This window comes from Panthera pardus, unplaced genomic scaffold, assembly GCF_024362965.1.
Source record: "Panthera pardus isolate Hobbes unplaced genomic scaffold, ASM2436296v1 HiC_scaffold_15, whole genome shotgun sequence".
Classification (NCBI taxonomy): Eukaryota; Metazoa; Chordata; class Mammalia; order Carnivora; family Felidae; genus Panthera; species Panthera pardus.
This window is the reverse complement of record NW_026526710.1, coordinates 23,669,653-23,692,205: the sequence shown is the minus strand read 5'-3', so window position 1 is coordinate 23,692,205 and position 22,553 is coordinate 23,669,653. Positions and strand designations below refer to the sequence as shown.

The window sequence follows — 22,553 nt, the reverse complement described above, 5'->3', positions numbered from 1 at the left end:
CATTGAATTATTTTTATTTCTTCTTTCAAGTGTGTTTTTTTACATTTGTTTTTAAGTAATCTCTACACCCAACATAGGGCTCGAACTTAACCCTGAGATCAAGAGATGAATGTTCTACCGACTGAGCCAGGCGGTGCCAACTGTTCAATTCTTTTAAAATTCATGGGGCACCTGGGTGGCTCAGTTGGTTAAGTGCCAACTCTTGATCTCGGCTCAGGTCATGGTCTCACAGTTCGTGGGTTCAAGCCCCAGAATGGGCTCTGTGCTGATGGTATGGAGCCTGCTTGGGATTCTGTGTCTTCTCTTGCCCCTCCCCTGCTTGTGCACGTGTACACTCTCTAAATAAACTTTATTATTTTATTTATTTTTAATTGTTTAAAATCTTTATTTATTTTTGAGAGAGAGAGAGGGAGACACAGAATCTGAAGCAGACTCCAGGCTCTGAGCTGTCAGCACAGAGCCGGACGTGGGGCTTGAACTCACGAACTGTGAGATCATGACCTGAGCTGAAGTTGGATGCTTAACCAACTGAGCCACCCAGGAACCCCAAATTTTGTTATTTTCTTTAATGTTTGTTTATTTTTGAGAAAGAGCATGAGCAGGAGAGGGGCAGAGAGAGATGGAAACATAGAATCCTAAGTAGGCTCCAGGCTCTGAGCTGTCATCACAGAGCCCCACTTGGGACTTGAACTCAGGAGCGGTGAGATCATGACCTGAGCCGAAGTCAGATGCTTAACCGACTGAGTTACCCAGGTGCCCCATAAATAAAATAAAATAAATAAAATAAAACAAAATAAAATAAATAAAAATAAATAAAATTTGTTTTTGTTTTTTTCCGAGTACTAACTGAACATAGTTTAAATAATCAAAAGCTTCTTTAAAAGGCTTAACACGGGTGCCTGGGCTGGCTCAGTTGGAAGAGCATGTGACTCATGATCTCGGGATTGTGAGTTTGAGCCCCATGTTGGGTGTAGAGATTACTAAAAAAAAAAAAAGAAAAAGGCTTAAAACAAAAAATAGTCTTTTGTTCCCTTAACCCCATCACAATGTATGCAGACCCCCACTTTTAATTTGTAGCATTGTTTATGCATTTATCTCCACATTTCTAAATAGTAGGCTTACACTGCTGTCTTAACTCATCCTTTTCAGAGTTGGGACCTATAGATGGGGATTTTAGTTCAGCTTAGTGCATTTATACCCTCTTCCCCTTCCCTTAAATTCCCCCAGATAGTTTAGTTTAATCTAGGGGTTGGCAAACTTCTGTAAAGCAGCCAGATAGTAACTATTTTAGCCTTTGTGGGCCATACAGTCTCTACAATGACTTCTCAACCCTGCTGTCACTGCAAAAGCTCCCACTAACAACATAAGGAGGTGGGCAAGGCTAAGTTTCATTTAACTTCATTTATAAGAACTGGTGCAGGGGCGCCTGAGTGGCTCAGTCAGTTAAGCATCTGACTTCAGCTCAGGTCATGATCTCATGGTTCATGAGCTTGAGCCCCACGTTGGGCTCTGTGCTGAAAGCTCAGAGCTTGGAGCCCACTTCAAGTTCTGTGTCTCCCCCTCTCTCTGCCCCTCCCCCATTCTCTCTCTCTCTCTTTCTTATAAATAAATAAATAAATAAATAAATAAATAAATAAATAATGAATAAAACTGGTTCAGTGTGCAATTTCTGAATCCATACTTGTCATTATCACTATGTATTTGTTTATTGCTGAACCAAGTGGTGTAGTGCATCTTTTTGTACAATATTTTGTTCTTCTTGAGGTTAATTATGTTTTCAGTTACTTAGATTGATTTGTGTCTCTATCTTCCTCCACCCTTTAACTCTGAAATGCTTCCCAGTACAGCTTTCCACAGAATCAGATGCTGTCTATTCTTTTTCCCTCAAGGGACATCCTTCTGGAACCTGATGTTTTCCTGCACCAATTTGGCGGGAGTTCTCTTGCTTTTTTTCCTGCACTGGAAGCCCACTTTTCTGGATCCCATGTGTTGTTTTCTCAGGTTACCTCCTTGTGTAGATAGGATGTTTTATCTGGTACATCCTGAGAAGGAACACATGGGAGGTAGGTTTTTGAAGCTGAATGTTGAAAATGCTTTTAAACTACTCAGAATTGATAGTTTGGCTGGGAATAGAATTGTAGGTTGGATTTCATTTTCCTGTTGAATTTGCAAGTGTTGCTTCATTGGCTTCTACCTTCCAGTGTGATGAGAAGTCCAGTTCCCTTTGTATGTAACCTTCTCTGGAAACTTCTAGTATTGTCTCATTATTCTAGGTGGTTTGTTCATTCATTGGGTTGGGCACTTGGTGGATTGGTTTCATTCTGGAGACCCATTCCCTTCAGTAAACTTACTCATTTTTAAAACGTGTCAGCAATTATTTTGAATTTCCTTTCTTGTGTTTGTGCTTTGCTTATTGCATTTTGTTCTCTTTTCATAGATGTAATCTCTAAGGAAAATTTATTTTTTTTGACATTTTCTTCTGTTCCTTGCATAGTGTCTAGTTCCTTTTTAGATCGCCACTTTAGGTTAGTTTTTATACTTAAAAAATGTAATTTTAAAGGCTTTCTTCAAATGTTGGGTGACCTTAGCAGGCTCTGATATTCAAGAATGAGACCCTAGGGGTGCCTGGGTGGCTCAGTCATTTGAGCATCCGACTTCAGCTGAGGTCATGATCTCATGGTCCATGAGTTCAAGCCCCTTATCGGACTCTGTGCTGACAGCTAAGAGCCTGGAGCCTGCCTCAGATTCTGTCTCTCTCTCAAAAATAAATAAACATTTAAAAAAATGAAACCCTAAAAAGCATCTTGGAATCAATCCAATAGTTACCTAAGATGTGTGGAATGGAGGGAGATGAGACACTGTTTTTGCCTGTACTGAGCTGGCAGTGGCACTTCTGACAGAGCCTTCTGCCAAACTGGAGATTCTTAGCGCTAGGGGCTTGAAGAACATTCTAGAGAATGGTGAAAGGTGAGACGAAATACTCTATTGCAGGCAGACTCTAAATCAGGGCCAGGCTGGGGAGTCATTCCATGGTTAGAGATCAAAGACAGGTTCTGAGCTGTAGGTACCACTGTTCCCTTCCATAAAGTGTTTGGTTTATTATTTTTTTAAAACATGTTTTTAAACTTTTTTATTTTTTACTTTTATTTATTATTGAGAGACAGAGACAGAGTATGAGCATGGGAGGGGCAGAGAAAGAGGGAGACACAGAATCCGAAGCAGGCCCCAGGCTCTGAGCTATCAGCACAGAGCCTGACACAGGGCTCGAACCCACAGACTGTGAGATCATGACCTGAGCTGAATCGGACGCTTAACTGACTGAGCCACCCAGGAGCCCCTGGAGTGTTTGCTTTAAAACATGCCTCTTTTCAAAAGCCATTTGAGGTAGATGGCAGTGAAGGAATTCCATGTAGTTGAGAATGAGCCGAAAAAAGGAACAAAGAGGGAGGAAAAACTACTCTGTTGCCATTAGGCCAGAAGATGTGACTGAGCGTGCTAGTTGGCTCTGTGTGCCAAGAGGGAGGGGAAAACGTCAGGAAGAGTGAACTAGAGGCTGTTTCCACTTTCGTGCATGAGGAAGTATCCTGGATGCTAAATATTTCAAGAAATGTTTCCCACAAGACCTTCTACGAGAGCATTTGCTAAGTTGTACACCAAATGTACAGGAAACTTTTGAATGGTTCATTCTTCAAACCTGGTAAAAGCCAGGGTGTGTCATTAGTCTCAGGTGTGCTGTGAAATGTTACTGTTGGTGATTCCAAAGTGCCACCTGTGCTTCTGCATGTCCTCTGCAGGTAATATGCACATCCACTCTGAACGAGAACGTGTGAGACCTACACTAAAGTGGCCTGGCACCCAATCTGCTCTGACCACCCCCTTGGCACAGGCTGGCCTCTGCCCTCCTACAGCCCTGGGCCTTGAAGAGGAAGGAGCCTGCTGGGAGGCAATGGGGGACCCTTCCTAAACCTGGAACCTGCACAAACCTCACGCTAAGGAGGGCAGTCACCTAGCAGCTGGCTGGAGGAGTGTGGTCAGCACAGTCTCCCTGGGAGAACAGGTAGCCACGTGCCCCAGATTGTCCTCTGCCCACAACAAGCTGAAAGATGGCCTCTATGCTGTAGAAACCAGATAGGCAGAGAAAAAAGGTCTGATTCTTGGGAAAGGCAAGCTGGGCAGGCCTTGGCATCAGCATAGGAGGCTGGCCCACCCTCGGGGCCCAGGCTGTCTTCCTCAGCATCAGGCAGTGTAGGAGGCAGGGATGCTGGAAGTCTTACCAGTTACTGCCCAGCCATAAAGAACCCCCTGTCCTGGGCACTTGGCCTTCTGGGAGGAGAGCAAGCAGCTCCCCTCCCTACTGCACTGGTCTCTGCTAATGCCACTGACCAGTGAGTTTAGGAAATGTCAACAAACAGTCTTGGTGTTAACCTATTTCATGTTCAGCCCTTCTTTCTGGCCACAGGCGACAAAGCTGGTTGCCACCTGCAGGCATCCCTGGTGTGAGATCAGGGCCGGCACCAACGGAATGTCACCATTGGCTCCTCTCTGTCAGGTGGGTGTGCATCCATGTGACATCTGAGGAGCCCAGGACAGTAGACTGTGTGTTGGGCCCAGAGTGCTGGGTTCATTGACGGTGCATGGACGTGGCCCCTGACCTCTTGGATCCTTGAGTCATGTGAAGGCGACAGGCAGATAAAAACTAATGCTAACCCAAGTCCTCCATAGCCAGCACTGTACCAAGTGCTCAGCAGCACTAGCTCTTGCGTTAACTCAACCCTGGGGGTAAATGGTAGTACTGCCCCTGGATCACCTGAGATGAAACACGTCCCAGAACTCACAAGGGAGGGGGACGGTGTCCACAGGAGGCTTCTGTAGCTCTCGAGAGGGTCAGGCCACCTGGAAGGGGACTGCAACCAGAAGCAATGGCAGTGGGGGGCTAGGGGGAGTGTCCCAGGCAGACACAACAGTATATACGAAGGCCAGGAGGAGGAGTCGGTGTATTTTTGGAACTGAAGCAATTTTCTTGTGGCCAGAGAGATGTGTGTGGTGGGGGAGGGTGGCACCCAGACTCTAGCCAGGCGGGGAAGGACCTCCAAAGCCAAATCAAACAGTTGGGCTGATCCTAGGGTGTTGCGGCAATGTGTACCTTCCCACCATTGCCATTGCCTCCCCAAGTGGGCCCTGCACTTGGGGGGCCACCCCCAGCATTCTGTCCACTGGTGGGCCTGGCCCATCCTCAGGAGAGGGAAAGGGGTGTATGCGCATGCTCAGGTTGTCATAATAGAGCATCACAGAAACCAGAGCTGAACAGTAATTTCTCACGGTCCTGGAGGCTGGAGGCCTGAATCCATGTCTCAACGGAGTTGGTTTCTCCTGAGGCCTCTCTCCTTGGCTTGTAGATGGCTGTCCTCCCTCTGTGAGTGTCTGTGTCCACGTTTCCTCTTATAAGGATCCCAGTCAGATTGGCTTAGGGGACACCCTAACAGCCTCATGTTAACCTAATTACCCCTCTAAAGACCTCCATCTCCAAATACAGTCACATTCTGAGGTGCTGGGTCTTCCAAGCTTAGGGATTCTGGGGGACATAACTCAACCCATAACAGAGGTGTGCCATGTGCAGCTTTAGGTGGCCGCAAAGGTGCCAGGCAGCCCTCTGTCCACACCACAGGCTCTGCAAGCTTGGCCTCCTGGCCTCAGTGTCTGCCTTTCCTTCTGCGGGCAGTAAGCCCAGCGCCCTTGCTCACTCAGATCCTCTCTGCCCTCAGCAGGCACCTGCTGGGCCCCTGTGTCCTGCAGTGAAGGCGTCTCATCCACAGCAGGCCACTTGGGGAGCTGGTGAGGCTCCGTCCTGGGGCCCTTTGGTGGCTGCCTTCCCTGCCCTCACCCCGCCTTCCTCATCAAGCTTTCTTGTCGCATGTCCATATTGCATTGTCGCCTTGGCCACAGGCTACTGCAGAGGTGTGTGGAACAGTTGGTTGTGGCCACCAGGGGCCTGCGGTAGCCATGGAGGGGGTGAGGGAGAAGTGGTGGCTTCCATCTTGGGGTGACAGGAGGCACCAGGAGCCCAGTTGGTGAGTTCCCAGAAACCCAGGCAGGCCCGCAGTGGGAGTCTCCAGGCTGCGTGCCTCTGGAGATGAACGTCGCTGTCTTCAGTCCCCTTTCTTGGCTCATGCCAGTGGACTGTCAGCAAAACCCCTGGGATCTCACCTTCCCATGTCCCTACATAGCCTGTCCACTTAGGGGAACACAGACGGCAGCATTCAAGAGCAGCTCAAGGGAGGCAGCTGCTCACTAGCCTCTGTCCTTTGGTAGGAGACACAAGGTACTGCTGGGGCTATTGCTCTGCTGCAGTGCCAGGCACCTGACCTAGCCAGGTCGGGAAAATGGCAGGGGCACCAGGGTCCAGGGGTGTCCTTTCAAGGAGGCAGAGGCAGGCCTATGGGTGTGGCAGGTTTTGGCAAATGAGCAAGGGGCAGGCTGTGGGGTCAGAGGAAGGACGTGGTTTGGTGCCACAGCTCTTCTGGGTCATGGCTGGTTTGTGGCCTACGCTCTTGAACAAGATGCCACATCTCTGCAGTGGAGACGGCCTGTCCACATGCCCATTCAACAACTCTGTGTGCCAGGCCCTGTCCTAGCTGTGCTCCTATTCCAGTGCAGGACACAGTACAGATTGTAGGTGGGTACCCATGCTGGGTAGACACAGGAAAAGTGCCATAGGAGGTTGTGATTTGGGGTGGGGTCTCCAAGAAAGGCTTTCTTAAGAAGCTGGAATTGCGGGGAGGGTTGAAGGACATGAGGAAAGGGCTGGGCAGGGGGAAGAGCAGGTGCAAAGGCCCTGTGGCAGGTAGGTGAGTCTAAGGAGCAGTAGGGGACAGATTCCTGGGCTCTGAGGCCGGTTGCCTGGAAGAACAGGCTGGGCTGAGCAGCGTGAGGGCATGGACTTGTGGGAAGCTGCCAGAAAGCTGAGAGTGTGTGTGTATGTGTGTGTTGGAGGCAGTGGGGGAGCAGTTGACCCCTGGTTGCTGTGGGTAGATGAGGTGGGAGCAGGCTGACTACTTAGGAAGTTTTGGAATGATCCGGTCTGGAGGAATAGCATTGAACATGTTTAAAAGAGGTCAGAAATTGGAAACTTGTTTTTTATTTAAACTTATTTAACAAGGGTTTCTGTGTCACTTACTAGTGCCAGATGTGTTCTAAGGGCTTTGCAAACATCAGCTTCTTTATTCTTCATAACAGCACTGATGAGGTAGGTGGCTTCTCCCCTCACAGTGGAAGTGGAGGGACAGGGCAGTAATTTGCCATGCAGCAGGCCCCAGGATTTGGGGACAGGCTGGAGGGAGGGTGAGAGAGGTCAACGAATCAGGTTTCTAGGACATCAAGAACATCAAGGTTTCTAGGACAACAGCTGGAGGAGAGGGGGCAGGACTACCTGGGGGGGCCATGGGAGCAGTGTTGGGGGTGAACCTCCCGGTGAGGGTGCATGGGGACGGGGTCACCCCTCAGGGTGGCAAATGGGCATCACCACATGGGGAGGGCTCAACTGCAGGACACTGTGTGACATCTCCGAGGGAGAGAGGGGATGGAAGAGGAACAGCTGTAGTGAGAGGGGCCGGAGATGAGGGAACCCGGTGCAGGGAAGGGGCTTTAACCAGGAAGCCAAGACCTGCTTCCCTTGGGTGAGTCCTTGGGATCATGGGCCATTCCCCTCCCCTTGAATGAGCCTGGCTTCAGGAGAGTCTTGGTGGCCTTTCCTGGCAAGCGAGTTATAGGGCAGGTTGGCACTGGTCAGAACTGATGGCCAGGTGCCCATCTTCGAACAGCACCTGAGACTCGGCTCTCTTCTCCAGCACCTGTCCTGAGACTTTGTACGCCATGCAAAAGAACTTTTGATTTTGTATTCTTTTACATTTTTAAAAGTTAAAAAAAATTATTATTTTTTTAATGTTTGTTTACTTTTGAGAGGGACAGAGACAGGATGCGAGTGAGTTAGGGGCAGAGAGAGAGGGAGACACAGAATTGAATCAGGCTCCAGGCTCCAAGCTGTCAGCACAGAGCCCTACACGGGGCTCGAACTCACAAGCTGTGAGATCATGACCTGAGCTGAAGTCAGATGCTCAACCGACTGAGCCACCCAGGCGCCCCTAAAAAAATTTGTTTTAATTTTATGTTAGAGCACAAACGAGCAGGGGAGAGGGGCAAAAGGAGAGAGAGAGAATCCCAAGTAGGCTCCACACTCGGTGTGGAGCCCAACACAGGCCTCTACCCCATGACCCTGGGATCACGACCTGAACCCAAAATCAAGAGTTGGAACTTCAACCTTCTTCCTTTAAAGAACATCTTCTCCTTCTTCCTTTAAAGATCTTGCCCATTTACCTGGTAATCATAGTTATTTTAGCATAAGTCCTAAATCATATTTTTTCACTAGATGAGATATCTCCAGACATGACACTTAATTTTTAAACAGAACACTAATGATTACAAGTTTCCTTTTTGTGATTACTGTAAAGCCTTTAACGAACCATTTAATGCCTAGTGTTTTGTTTTTCTTTTTTAATTATTCCCCAAATTTTCAGGAGTGGAATAATTGGGTCAAAAGATCTGAACATATGTATGGATCCTGATATATATTTCGAAGTCTTTTCCACAGGAAAAACTGACCAGTTTGCAAGTTCCATCTTCAATTGGGGAACCAATCTGCATTAGGTATTAGTATTTTATTAACCTTACTGATCCGATCTTGGCTCTTGCATAACATTTTTTGCGTGAGGGACGAAGCGCGATCCTGCCTGACCCTCGTCTACCGCGGCTCTGGGCGGGGCGGGGGTGGGGGGTGGGGTGGGGGGCGTTGGAGGGTGCGCTGTGCTCGGGCGCCCCCTGTCGCCCATTGTGACGCCAGCCGTGTGCCGGATTCCCTAGGCGAGCGGCGGAGGCGGCGGCGGGGCAGAGCCCCTAAACCATGGCCGAGTCACAAGAGCTGCTGCTGCAGCTGCAGAAGGACAACCGCGACGGGCGACTACGGAAGCAGGAGCTGGAGGAGCTAGTGCGGGGGCTTGAGGCCGAGAGCGAGAGCCTCACCGGGCGCCTGCAGGACCTGCGGGAGCGTGAGCGCAGGTGCGCGGGAAGCGGGGCTCGATGGGGACGAGGCGGGGCGCGCGAGGGTCAGTACTACGGGTGGTGGCACCTAGGCCTGGGCAGAGCGGCTGGCCGGCCCGTCGGTTACGCCTCCCCGCAGGGCCCGAACCTCCGCTCTAAGCCGGCGGGACCTGGAAGATCTACTCAGGGGACCCACGAAGGGGAGGGTGCGGCGAGCCGGCGCGGGCTTCCTCGGCCTCACTAGTAACTGGCCTTTCCCGGCGGTTGCGGGAGTCTGAACACCCGCCGCCTCCCTCGGTGGCACCGCCTCAGTTTCCCCTCTGCAGCCTACAGCGGAAGCGAAGCCAGGCGGCGCGGGCCCAGAGAGGGGAGGCGCGCGAGGCAGCGCGGGAGCGCGCGGAGCGCGCGCGCGCGCTGCTGGAAGCGGCGGAGCAGCACAAGCAAGACTTGGTGGGGCCTGGGCCTCGACTGGGGCTATGCCTGCGGAGAGGGCGGGGCCCTAAATAGGACCCGGGCAGGGTCGGGACCCAGTGTGGGGCCGTTCCGATGCTGGGGACCCCGCCCCGCCTGGGGTAGGGCCAGCAGCTGAGCCTGGGGTCTCTGAGAGGCCCAGACTGCCCCCCTCAACCCTATCCACAGGAGCAACACAACCGGCAGCTGCAGGAGCAGTGGGAGGAGCTGTCAAGTCAGGTACAGTCAGGAGGCGGCCTTAGTCTCTAGCTTCCCCTAGGAAGTCCCGTTGTAGTCCTCGCCCCGGTTTTTACCCTGTCCCGGCCATTAAGGACATCCCCTGCCCCTTGAAGCCCCGCAAACCCCGTCCTCACAAGACCCATCCCTAGCTCTTCTACTACGGAGGGGAACAACTGAGTCAACAGCGCGCAGAACAGCAACTCGGGACCCAACTGATGGCGTTGCAGGTGTTTGGGTGGGGCCCCCAATGCCGGAGCGGCGGTGCGAGCAGCTCCCTGAGGGGCGGGAGTGGGCCGAGCGGATGCGTGGGTGGGGTTCCGGGAGTGCTGGTCTCCTGACATTCCTTGGATCCGTCGGAAGAAACAACTGGAGATGGTGGAGGCCAAGCACGCCAAGCAGGCCGAGGGCCTGCGGCAGGTGCGAGTGGAGCTGGGGTTTGAGGGAGAGTGTCGGTTTCGAGTGTGGGTGGAGCCTGGGCAGGTGCAGGATGGAGAGGGGTTATTATCCCAAGTCTCATCAGGGCCCCCCACATCCCAGGGCGTGCAGCGGACGGAGGAGGCTTGGGCCAGCTTTCAGGAGCAGAGCGGAGTCCTGCAGGTACGACCCTCAGTCCCAAGAGCAGCTCACCTCCGACTCCACTGTGGCTTCCACTCCTCCACCCCCAGAGCTGCTCCTCTCCCTCCCCGCCCCACCCCACCCCCGAGATCTCCTCTGCGAGTCCTGGCGCCTTACTCCCTCCCCCTCCAGGAGCTGCAGGGAAAGGTGATGGAGGCGGCAGCTGCGCTGGACGCCTCGAGGGGCGGCCCGGAACTGTAAGGGGTTCAGGACTGTGGGGGTAAGGTGGGGTGGCTGTGGAACCGAGGCAGATCGTCCACCTCGATGCGCTTCCTGGCAGGTGCGACTCCCAGCTTCGACGGATGCAGGACTGCGCGGGCTCGCTCATGGAAGAGGTGGCCAAGGCCGACTGTGTGAGCGCGGGCCCTGGGCGGGGCGCGCTGGAGTCGGGACCCAACACATGGGAGATACCCACACCCACGGGGTCCCACCTCCCCTCGAGGGCCCGCCCCCCGACGGAATCGCAACCCCCGTACCCGCCCTGCGGGAGACTGGTCCCCTACGATTCCCTCCTGCTCCTTGAGAGACTCGGACCTCGCGGCGCCCTCCGCTCCGGCGCTGAGCTAGACGCTGCTCCGTCTTTCCGTAGGAGAGGCGGCTTTTCGGCGGCACCGGCGGGGCGGGCCTCAGGTGAGCCAGTGGCAGGCGGCGGGCGCGCTGGGCGTCTTGCCCGCCACTGCCCGTCTGTCCGTCCGTCCGTCCTTGGGTCCGCAGGCTGTGGGCTCTGGGCGCGCTGCAGACGCTGCTGTTGCTCCCGCTCGGTTTCCTGGCGCTGCCTATGCTCTGCCTGATGCTGGTGAACCCCTCCGCCCTCCGCGGGGGGCTCCCGCGCTTCGACTCGGACGCAGCCTTCCGCGGTTTGCGCTACACTCTGTCCCCGCTTCTCCAACTGCGCGCGCGCGGCCTTCTGCCCGCCTAACGCGCATCATGCCGGCCGTGGCCACAAGCACTAAGCACTTCTGTCTTCCGTGTGGTTTCTGGGCGCCTGGGGGGAGGCCGAGGGGAGACTCCTGGGGTGGGGGGTGTAATGTGTCCCTCGGCCCAGCGGCCCTGGCACCTCCGGCGCAGAGGGTGTTGGGCCTTCCAGGCGGTGCTTAAGTTTGCAGAGGCTGTCCCGGGCGCCTCTCGGCGGAGCCCGCGACTCGGGAGTGAGCAGGGTGCGTCCTCGTCTGACACCGGCGCCTTGGGCTGGCTCGCACCAAGGAGCTCCCGGGAGGGGTCCCCTTTCCTACAGCCCCTGCTGCCACGCCTGAGCCAACTCGGAAGTTGGCCAGTATCTTTTGCTAAACTTGCTTTTTCCCTGCTAGTGAGCCTGGGGGTTGGGGGAGCAGGCCGGTCAAGTCCTCTCCGTGGAGATCCGTGGTTCCTCTGGCCCGGCTGCGTGGGGGTGATTTAGTTCCCCACAGCACCTCTTGTATTTTTTCAGGGTCGGTTCTTCCCGGTGCCGGTCCAGGCATTCCTCTCCTGTGGTCCGCCCCGCTTTCGGGGAGTCCCAGCCCTGCTGGCAGTGCACGCTCACCACTGCAGTCTTTGTGAGGACTCGTCTTTTTACTCATGTGAAATGCTGTGCTTAGTGGAAATGATGAACCTTGAGTTCCATTTTGCCTGTTACAAATACTGCCCTACTTTTACCCGTTACATTTTTTGGTAGTAAAATTGTTCCGTGTATCTCCTTGTTGCCGGCGCGGCACACAGGTTTTTGCTGTGGCCTCCAAATAATCGTTTTCTAATTGATTTGTTGGTGTTTTTTTTTAGTCTTTTGGGAGTTAAATTTGTTTATGTAATCCTGTGTATAAAATTCTATCAAATTTAAGACTTAACGTGCTGTGTCCTAAATGGATTTCATTCTTGGGGTGCCTGGGTGGCTTGGTTGTGTTTGACCCTTGCCTAGGAGTTGTAAAGATATTCTCATACGATGGTTTATTTTTTTTAAATTTATTTTTAATTTTTAAATTTATTTATCTATTTTGAGAGAGAGAGAGAGAGAGAGAGAGAGAGAGAGAGAGAGAGAGAGAGAATTCCAAGCAGGCTCTGCACAGTCAACACACAGCCAGTCACAGGGCTCAAACTCACCAACTGTGAGACTACGGATGATGTTAGCTTAAATCAAGAGTCCTGTGCTTAACTCAGCCAACCAGGTGCCCCTCTCATACCTTACTTTTAAAAGAATTTTATTTTGGGGCGCCTGGGTGGCTCAGTCGGTTAAGCGGCCAGACTTCGGCTCAGGTCATGATCTCGCGGTCCGTGAGTTCGAGCCCCACGTCAGGCTCTGTGCTGACAGCTCAGAGCCTGAAGCCTGTTTCAGATTCTGTGTCTCCCTCTCTCTGACCCTCCCCCGTTCATGCTCTGTCTCTCTCTGTCTCAAAAATAAATAAACGTTAAAAAAATTAAAAAAAAAATAAAAGAATTTTATTTTGAGAGAGAGAGGGAGAGAGAGAAAGAGAGAGAGAGAGAGCGTGCGCGCGCGCGTGGGGGAGGGGCAGAGAGAGAGAATCCCAAGCAGGCTCCACACTGTCAGCACAGAGCCCAACGCATACTCAAACCCACTAACCTTGAGATCATGGCAAGAAATCGAGTCCAACGCTTAACGGACTGAGCCACCCAGGTGCCCCCCCCACCCCCCACCCCCCGCTTTAATACTTTTAATTGGTGTAAACATTTTGTTTAGCCATTCATTATAACATTTTGTTGCTAACCATTTTGTTTATTCATTCATGCATAGATGGCCATTTGGGTTGTTTCCACCCTGTGGTTGTGGTAAATAATGTTTCTGTGAACAAATATTTGAGTCTCTGCTTTCACTTCTTTTGGGTGTGTACACAGAAGTGGAATTGCTGGATTAGTGCTTCTGTGTTTGATTTTCTGAGGACCTGCTCTACTCTGTTCCACAGTGCTTGCTGCACTTTACATTTCCACCAGCAGATCACAAGGGTTCCGATTTCTCCACATCCTCACCAACATTGGTTGAAGTTTTAAAAATAAGGAAAAATGCGTGCCTTAGTTGGTTGAGGATCCAACTTCCATTCAGGTCATGATCTCGCGTGAGGTGGAGCCCCACATAGGGCTCTAGGCTGACAGTTCAGAGCCTGCTTGGGATTCTGTTTCTCTCCTTCTCCCGCACTCATGCTTTCTCTCTCTCTAAATAAATAAACTTTAAAAAATTAAAAATAGCCATCTTCATGAGTGTGATTTTCTTTTGCTTTCAGTTTTTAGGCATTGCGTTATTTTTTTTCTTCCAAGTTTTTTATTTATATTTGTCTTTATTTTTTATAGTTTATAATTACAGAATCAAATCCATGAAAGAAGATGTTTTGGGGAAGTCTAGCTTTTATCCCTGTGCCCTCTACCCTCTTGCCTGCATTCCCTTATAGGAAACATTTGATTGTTTTAATGGACTTTTCTTTTTTCCCCTTAGCTAAGTGAAATATATCCAGTCACAACCTCTTCCCTCTTCCCAGTCACAACCTGTTCCCTTCTTAGGTGAACACATGGACTTCTCTGCTCCTCTTTTAGCACCTGGCTCTGAGCAGTGTCAGAGAAGTTGTGTCCTTTACTGAACTGCAATGACATGGGTGGATTCCCATGATTTGCTATATCACATCAATAACTCAATGAGGAGCCTTCTGCTAACACTTTTCTGTATTTTTCCAGATCGTCTTTGAGATAGATTCCTAAAAATGGGATTGTGGGTCAAGGCTGGCTCCATACAGGATAGTGCTGGAGACCTGCCCTTTCCATTCCCACAATCACTGGATATGTCCCCTGTTATCACACTGGGGATTTTTGTCAGAGAGGTGAGAAATGGCACTTCAGTGCAGTTTTAATATGCATTTACCTTATGATCAAGGTTAAGGAGCCCTGTGTGGGGCTCAAACTCATGACCCTGAGATCCAAGACCTTAGCTGAGATCAAGAGTCAGACGCTTAACCAACTGAGCCACCCAGGCACCCAAAGTTAAGGATATATTTTTTTTAATTTTTTTTTAAAGTTTTATTTCTTTTTGAGACAGAGAGAGACAGAGCATGAACGGGGGAGGGGCAGAGAGAGAGGGAGACACAGAATCGGAAGCAGGCTCCAGACTCTGAGCCATCAGCCCAGAGCCCGATGCGGGGCTCGAACTCACGGACTGCGAGATCGTGACCTGAGCTGAAGTCGGACGCTTAACCGACTGAGCCACCCAGGCGCCCCGGATATTTTTATATTTAAGTGCCAGTTACCTTTCTTTTTCTGTAAACTACTCATATCATTTGCATATCTGAAAAATGTAGGATTGTAGGGTTTTCTTCTTCCTCGGTTGGCATTTTCACTTTGAGATCTTTACTGTTTGTCTTTTACTTCGTTCATGGTGTTTCTTTTGCTATCCATACACTGGTTGTAACAACATACCTGCCTGTATTGATTCTGGATTTTGGTTAGGAAAGTTCTCCTCACTTCTAGGTTATTGAGGAAACTTACCCATGTCATCTAACATTTGCATAGTTTTATTATTATTTTTTCAAGTAATCTCTATGATCAACGTGGGGGCTGGAACTCATGACCCTAAGATCAAGAGTCAGACACTCCTCTGATTGAGCCAGCCAGGCACCACTTGCATGGTATCTTAGTTCACATTTCAACCTCCAGTCCATTTCAGACTTAACTATGGTTTATGATGTGAGGATCTTTTGCACGTCTGTAGAAATTTTAGACTCGGCTTGTCAATTTTCATAAAAATGTCTGGGAAGTGAATGCACCGAATTTAGAGATCAGTCTGCAGGGACTTTAGTCTTCCAGTTTTTACTTCTCTCAGCAATGATCTGTATTTTTTTAGTGTGACGGTCTCGCACATCTTTACTTTTAGCCCTAGATATTTAATTTTTTTAAATTGTTTTAAAAATTAAAAAAAAATTAAAATTTTAAAAATTTAATATTTATTTTGAGAGACAGTGAACAGGGGAAAGATAGAGAGAGAGGGAGACATGGAATCTGAAACAGGCTCCAGGCTCCTAGCTGTCAGCACAGAGCCTGATGCAGGGTTCAAAACTACAAACCATGAGATCATGACCTGAGCTGAAGTCAGATGCTTAACTGAGCCACCCAGATGCCCCAAAAATTAAAAAAATTTTAAAAATGTTTATTTTTGAAAGAGAGTGCAAGCAGGGGAGGGGTGGAGAGAGAGAGAGAGAGAGACATCTGAAGTAGGCTCCAGGCTTTGAGCTGTCAGCACAGAGCCCCGATGCAGGGCTCGAACCCACAAATTGTGAGATCATGACCTAAGCCAAAGTCAGACACTTAACCGACTGAGCCACCCAGGCGCCCCTCAGTATTTTAGGTTTTTGAATGCTATTAAAAATGGTCAAGGTTTTTTAAAATTTCATTTTCCAACTGCTCATTGGTAGCATATAGAAATACAATTGACCTTTGTATATTGACCTTGTGTACTGCGATATTGCTGAACCCCCTTATTAGTTCCCTGAGCTTTTCTGTAGATTCTTCAGGACCTTATAGACAATGTTATTGTGCATGAGCAGGATGGTTTCTCTTCGTCCTTTCCAATCTATCAACCACTATCCTTACTGCACTGGCCACACCCTCCCCCAGTACAATGCTATTAAAAGTGGTAACGGGCAGGGCACTCGTGTCTTGCTCCAGACCTTGGGGTGGGGGGGGGTACGTCTTGAATATTTCATCGTTAACATGTTAGCTGTGAGTTTTTTTCTATGATCTTTATCAAATTGGAGATGTTTCTTCTTTTTTCTAGTTTGCTATACTAGAAGAGTAAGAGTAGTCCATACTGACAGTTGCCCTGTTCCTGTATTTCTATTGCATTTTATTCTATCACATGAATAACCATTTATCTATTGTTGAAGGACATTTTGGTCAGTTACAGTTTTTGGTTATGAATAGTGCACCTCAGAACATTCCTATTTGTGTCTTTCGGTGTACAGATTTTGCACCTGTTCGGTACCTATGTAGGAATGGAATTACTGGGTCATAGAGTAGGAGATTCTCAGCTTTAGTGGACACGTCAGTTTTCCAAAGTGGTTGTAGCAGCTTGCACATCCACCAGCAGCTTCGGAGCATCCTGGTTGCTCCACATGCTCACACCTGATACTGTCTTTTCAGACACGCAGGTGGGTTAGTAGGTATCACGTTGTGGCTTTAACTTGCATTTTAAGCTGAACACCTTTTATTATTATTCAATGGCTCAAGATAATCTGTTTTGTGAAATGCCTCTTCAGCTCTTTGTCCATTTTTCTAGTCTGTGTCTTAACTGATTTTTAGTAGTTTCTTATAGAAGTCCTTTGAATATAGATACATGTACTGCAGACATCTTCCCAGGTTTGTGGCATGCTGTTTTTTTTTTTTTTAATACTTTTTAAAAGCTGATTTGTTTGCATAATCTCTACACCCCACGTGGGATTTGAACTCATGACCCCAAGATCAAGAGTCACATGTTCTACCGACTGAGCCAGCCAGGCACCCCTGCCATCCCTTTTCAGATAGTTGAAATTAGTTTTTTTCCTTTTATGATTAGTGCTGGTTTTGGTTCTAAGAAATCTTTGTGTGTCCCAAAGTCATCAAGCCTGTATTTTCTCTTCTGTATTTTTTCCTAAAAGCCTTAAACTTTACCTTGAACATACAGCTCTACATTCCACCTGGAATTTTTATGTCTGATGTGACACAGGCACTGAGGATTATATTTGTTTTTCTATACTGATATCCAGTTGATGTGACACCATTATTGAAAAGACTATTCTTTCCCTACTGCCCTGCAATGTCTTTATGTATGTGGGTCTATTCCTGGACTTCTCTTCCATTGTAAACCACATTGTCTCAACTACTGTAGCTTATGGATAAGTTTCGATATCTAGGCTTGTTGGTCTTTAAGATTGTAATAGCTGTATTTTGACCTTTGTATTCCCATATAATTTTTAAAAAATATTTGAGAGAGAGAGAGAGAGAGAGAGCACGAGCAGGGGGAGGGTAGAGAGGGAGAGAGAGAATCCCAAGCAGGATCCAGACCCAGCATCGAGCCCGACATGGAATTCGATCCCACAACCCTGAGATCGTGACCAGAGCTGAAATCAAGAGTTGGGTGCTTGACTGAGCCACCCAGGCGCCCTTCCCATATACATTTTAGATGTGCCAGTTTCCACCATAAAACTTTCTGGGATTTTGATTGGTATTTGCAGTGAAACTACAGATCGATTTGGGGAGAATAATCTGTGGGATGTTGAATCTTCCAATCCATGACTATGTTACTCTATTCGTTTAGGTCTTCTCTCAACAATTGTACTTTTCAGTATTTCTTCTTTCATTAGATTTATTTTCTGATATTTGATGTTTTAGGATCCAACTCTAAATGATACAGTTTTCTTTTGTTGTGAGATATATGTTGTACACATACACACACAACTTGACTTTTGTATATGAATCTGTATCCTATCACCTTGACTATAGATCATATTTATCATCTGGATTTTCACGTACACAAATGCCACTTCTGAGTTTTGTTTTTCCTTTCCAGATTCTTAAACTGTTTCCTTTTATTGCTTGACTGGGCTGACTAGGGCCTCCAGCACAAGGTCTTATAGGGTTGTATTAGGCACGTGTATACCTTGTTCTTTATCTCAGAGGCACCCAGTGCTCACCTATAAGCAGGATGGGTTTTTTGCAAACACATCAAGGAAGTTCCTGGTCCTCGGGGCATGGCTTTATTTCTAGTATACCCTATCCCAAGTGTAGACCAAATTTCCCTAATAAACTCCTCAGAGGCATCAGGCTCTTGGGTTAGTCTTTAGTCACCAATGTCATCAAAACAGGGATATTATTGTTCTTAAGACTGATTTATAGAACTTAGGTCTTTTAACTTATTTTTTAAGTAGGCGTCACGCCCAATGTGGGGCTTGAACTCACAACCCTGAGGTCAAGAATCGCATGTTCTACTGACTGAACCAGCCAGGCACCCCTGTTAAGATTATTATTATTTAAAGAAAAAGAGTAGGCAAGAGGGGAAGAGAGAGAGGGAGAGAATCCCAAGAGGGCTCCATGTTCAGCACAGAGTCTGATGTGGGACTTGATCCCATCACCCTGGGTCATGATCTGAGCTGAAATCTAAGAGTCAGATGCTCAACCAACAGATTTATTTGGCCCCCTCTCCTCCACCACCAGTTAAGATTTTTAAATTTGTTTTCAGTCTCTAAAGAGACCTTATTTTCTTGTCAGCTCACAGATTTAGATTTTCTGCCCAGTATTATAAATAGCATTTCTAATTTTTCAAGATATATAGTTTGCCATAATGCCAGAACCGTGTATGTTGCATTTGACTTCCTTTTTAAGGCCAATTTGACAAGTCTTTTCAAGGAGTGTGGTTTGAAATATTTCTACTATGTTTGAATATATTTCTACCATTTTACAATGTGTTTATATCCTGCTTTTTCTATGCTCTCCCCACCCTTATGTTCGGGTTGATCTTTCTCCAAATTACACCCTATTTTCTGGTATCTTTTTAAATTTTTTTTTATATTTTTATTAAAAATATTTTAAATGTTTATTTTAGAGAGCGCAAGCAGGGGAGGGGCAGAGAAAGAGGGAGGGAGACACAGAATCTGAAGCAGGCTCCAGGCTCTGAGCTGTCAGCACAGAGTCTGACACAGGGCTCGAACTCACGGACTATGAGATCATGACCTGAGCCGAAGTCACTCAACCGATTGAGCCACCCAGGTGCCCCTGTAGACTGCTTTTTGAACAGGCTTTGCATGAGGAATGGGGCATGAACTGTGAGATCATGACATGATCATGACAGTGTCCCTGCCCGTCAGGATCATGACATGAGCCAAAATCAAGAGTTGGACGCCTAACCAATCTATCCGGGCATTCCCTTTTGAATTTTTTAACTTACATAATTGGCTTTTTCATACTTTTTTTTTTTCTTTTTTAAGTAGGCTCCACACCCAACATAGGGCTTGAACTCACAACCCTGAGATCAAGAGTTGCATGCTCTACCTATTGACTGAGCCAACCAGGCACCCCATATTTTTTTTGAATATACTGCTCAGGACTCAACTGTGCTTCCTGAAGCTGAGTATTTATGTTTATCACCAACTCTGGAATCCCACTGGAAGCTGACTGGAGCTTCTCCTTCAGCTTCCCCTTTTGCTTTATTTTGGTAATTTCATTGTTCTCTGGTTTTCTCTTCATCTAGATCTACTGCTTAAAATTAAAAATGCTGTTTAAACTTTAATGACATTTCCAGTTGCCCTGTGTCATCCTCTTCTTTTAGTTTGGGGTCTTCCTATCTGCTTAATTAGAGGGTCACAGTGGGTGGGAGTAGGTGGCTGTTGGGGGCTGGCTGCACAAAGGTTTTTGAGTCCTAGAGCAGAGGCAGGACATGGAGCCACACCTGTGCTGGCAAGAGACACAGATGGGGCGGTTGGGTGGCCTTTAACAGGAGCCGGAACAGAGCAGTTCAGGAAAATGCAGTGTGATTGTTGGTGCATCTGCGCTGTGATGAGTCAGTTGTGAAGCGCATTAACCTGGGCCCCTAGAGGCTTCCCGGTGGGCTGCACTCCGGGTAGGAGAGGGAACACTGCCCTGCTCCCTTCCCAGCATATCCAGGAATCACCCCTCAGCTGAAGGTACACCTGGCACTCCACACTTTTGCTGGTTTTTATTTTGTTCACATTGGTTAAATCTTAAGTTGAATATAATTTTTTATACACAAGAAAATACTTCATGTACCTAGGGAATGTGTTGGGAATGTGTCCAGTGCAAACGAATTATTCACACCCATGCAGAGAGTGTCGCCAGAGGATTGTCAGTCATCTCAGCCTCACATGTCACATGTGGGTCACACTAGGAAGGAATGGATTGCCAGGCTCTGCATGGTGGACTTTTGTCCTATTTGTCCTATAAAAATAATCCCAATGGATGGAATGATGGGGCCACCAGCAGTTCACCCCCTTTGACCACGCACAGCAGCCAGGATGGGGCTGTGCTCTCTCAGCTCTATGATTGTGGGATGGCTGGGGGGTAGCCATGATAGCTGGTCCAGCTCCACCCTCAGTAGGGGATGTCGTTCTGATAGTACTGGATCATGTCGTAGGTCCGGCTCCTGGAAGGAGAGTGGAGGGAGGCTGTAAGGAGACTGTCTCGGGTCTGGGTCCCTCTCCCCGCTGCGTCCTTCATGTCTGCCTGGAGAGCTGCATTTGGGAAGTGCCCCTTTTCTCCTCTCTGAAGGTGCAAATGCAAAATCGCAGACCCTCTAGCCTCCCTGCCAGCCTCTCTTCTAGGGACACTCCTTTCCCCACCTGTGACAATGACTGTGTGAGCCCCTTTCTGCTGTCTCCTCCTGGGCCTCCTCAGCCAAAAACCACTCTGTCCCACACTCTGGTAGGGGGAGTGTTAGCCAAAGATATTCGTGTCCCCAGACACAGTGAGTGACTCTGCCCCCTGGCCTGGCACGTGGCACGCAAACGACAGCTCATTCTCCTCCTGTCACACCCCGCAACCCACGCCCTTCCTACTCTGCCAACAAAACAATCGAGACCTCCCTCGTCCTGCCTTTTACACCCCTCTTGTCATGTTCCTCATGCTTGCCCTTGAGCTGCCTCCCGTTCCTCTGCTCCTGTTAGGCCCACCCCAGCCGGCTCGCCGTCTTCCTCGGATTCCATGTCTGCACCTCCCAGAGGGGAAGCTTGGCTCCCCGACTGCCCAGGTGCTCAGCCGCTCTGCCTTCAGAACTGGAACCCACCTCTTCTCATGGCTCCACTATCATAATGGCCAATTGGCCTGTCTCCACCCTGGGCCACCTGTCACTGCCCAGGCAGCAGCGTGAGGAAGGTGTGGGGAAGCAGGGGCGGGGCTGAGGCCTCTTCTGCTCCTCAGCCAGCCCACTGGGCTGTGCTCGCCTCCTTGCATGCCCTTTGCACCAGCAGCTTGCTTGGCTTCGCAGGCTGGGTCCCAGGTGGGCATGGTTTCTGGCCTTTAGGCCTCTGTTGGGTGTTCCCCTCAGCATAGCCCTGGCCCCTCTAACCCAGTACCCTGTCACTCCATGAGGGCTCCCTTCAGGACTTGTGGTACAGAGTACCCTGGGACAGCAGCATCTTCGTCACTTTGGCCCAGGCGTGGCCCCACGCAAGGTGCCTGGAGAACATTCGTGTGTGGCAGCGGGCTCCGGAGGGGAAAGTAGAAGGGGGAGACTCACCTGTTACTGAGGAAGCAGCTCTGAATGACCTTCATGATGAAGTTCGCAGCCTCTCTCTCGGTCATGTTGGGGCTGAACCTGTGCCTGGGGGGCGAGGGCTGTGTCAGGGCTGTCCCCTGCCACCTGTGGAAACTGCTCCCTCTAGGCTACTCTCCCATGGGATGCGGTCTTGCTAACAGACCACTTAGCATTTGTGGGAATTTGTTCCCTCCTGGGAATAGCTGTAAGGGGGAGGGGCACTGTTCCCAGCTGGCTCTGGAGGGCCTGTCCCCTTCCCCAGCAGAGCCTAGGGCTAAGCCGCTGCAGCCTCAGGCTGGAGGTAGGGCCTGGCACTGCATCCTTGAGAAATGAAGGGATACCTGGAACATCCGCAGCCTGGTGCAGTGACAGCGCCTCACCAGGAACCCTGTCTGCTCTGGGGTTCTGAGGAGAGTGCTTGGCCTTGATAATGATCACATTTACCAGCACTTGAGAGGCTCCCACCTTGAGGGGACAACTGCCCCCCAAATGGCCTGCGCATCTGCCCAGGACCTACTTCAAGAGCTTGATTGTCTGGCCACGGAAGCAAGGCAGGCCAGTGTCCAACATGAGAGTGACCAGAGAGACAACTGCATCCATGTAGGGCCTGTGGAGAGACGGAGGGAAGGGGAAGGAGGCTGGCCTGAGCAGGGTGGCCTTGCCTGCACTCCTGCAGCCCAGCCACCACCCAACAGCTGCACGTAGCAGCCCACCTCCCTGCAGCTGCCAGGCGGGGGCCGTTCACACATCCTTGAATGGGCTGAGCATCCTGTCCCGGTCTGCCCACCTGAGGCCTCTGGCCATGGTTTCTGTGCCTGGCTGAGGAAGCGCAGGCGTGCAGGGCAAACATACCCTGACCCTCCTTTTCTCGTGGGGCAGGTGCACTGAGTGGGCGTGACGCAGGCTCCAACAGACTCTGGGTTGGAGTCCAGGCTGCTGTGTGGCCTTGGCT

At 49.7% G+C, this 22,553-nt stretch overlaps 2 protein-coding genes across 7 annotated transcripts in view; one reads left to right on the top strand and one right to left on the bottom strand.

The window, feature by feature from the left end:
• The first annotated feature begins 8,893 nt into the window (after positions 1-8,893).
• On the top strand, positions 8,894-12,208 carry TMEM191C (transmembrane protein 191C). Of its 6 annotated transcripts, none has more exons than XM_019437456.2 (10): positions 8,894-9,108; positions 9,417-9,540; positions 9,730-9,780; positions 9,930-10,007; positions 10,141-10,197; positions 10,318-10,377; positions 10,528-10,592; positions 10,676-10,748; positions 10,985-11,025; positions 11,822-12,208. In XM_019437456.2, exons 1-10 carry the CDS (start codon positions 8,954-8,956, stop codon positions 11,967-11,969), a joined length of 852 nt encoding a protein of 283 aa, XP_019293001.1. In that variant the 5' UTR covers positions 8,894-8,953; the 3' UTR covers positions 11,970-12,208. The 6 variants fall into 6 exon arrangements, with proteins under 6 accessions (XP_019293001.1, XP_019293000.1, XP_019293002.1 ...); XM_019437455.2 differs by lacking the exon at positions 11,822-12,208 and adding an exon at positions 11,110-11,351; XM_019437457.2 differs by lacking the exons at positions 10,141-10,197; positions 11,822-12,208 and adding an exon at positions 11,110-11,351.
• A 7,824-nt stretch (positions 12,209-20,032) lies between these two features.
• PI4KA (phosphatidylinositol 4-kinase alpha) overlaps positions 20,033-22,553 on the bottom strand; it is a 114,268-nt gene continuing 111,747 nt past the window's right edge. Inside the window, exons 53-55 of the mRNA XM_019437386.2 lie at positions 22,119-22,208; positions 21,584-21,667; positions 20,033-20,491 (exon numbers count right to left, since the gene is read on the bottom strand). Of these exons, the coding sequence (XP_019292931.2) occupies positions 20,440-20,491; positions 21,584-21,667; positions 22,119-22,208 (226 nt within the window). The 3' untranslated portion in view covers positions 20,033-20,439. The remainder of the gene's footprint in view (positions 20,492-21,583; positions 21,668-22,118; positions 22,209-22,553) is intronic.

Bases quoted from the DNA above. Each gene is read 5' to 3' on its own strand.
- TMEM191C (XM_019437455.2), top strand. From the start codon at position 8,954: ATGGCCGAGTCACAAGAGCTGCTGCTGCAGCTGCAGAAGGACAACCGC. The intron at 9,109-9,416 runs GTGCGCGGGAAG...TCCCCTCTGCAG, and splicing joins CTGCGGGAGCGTGAGCGCAG to CCTACAGCGGAAGCGAAGCC. The intron at 10,749-10,984 runs GTGAGCGCGGGC...GTCTTTCCGTAG, and splicing joins AGGTGGCCAAGGCCGACTGT to GAGAGGCGGCTTTTCGGCGG.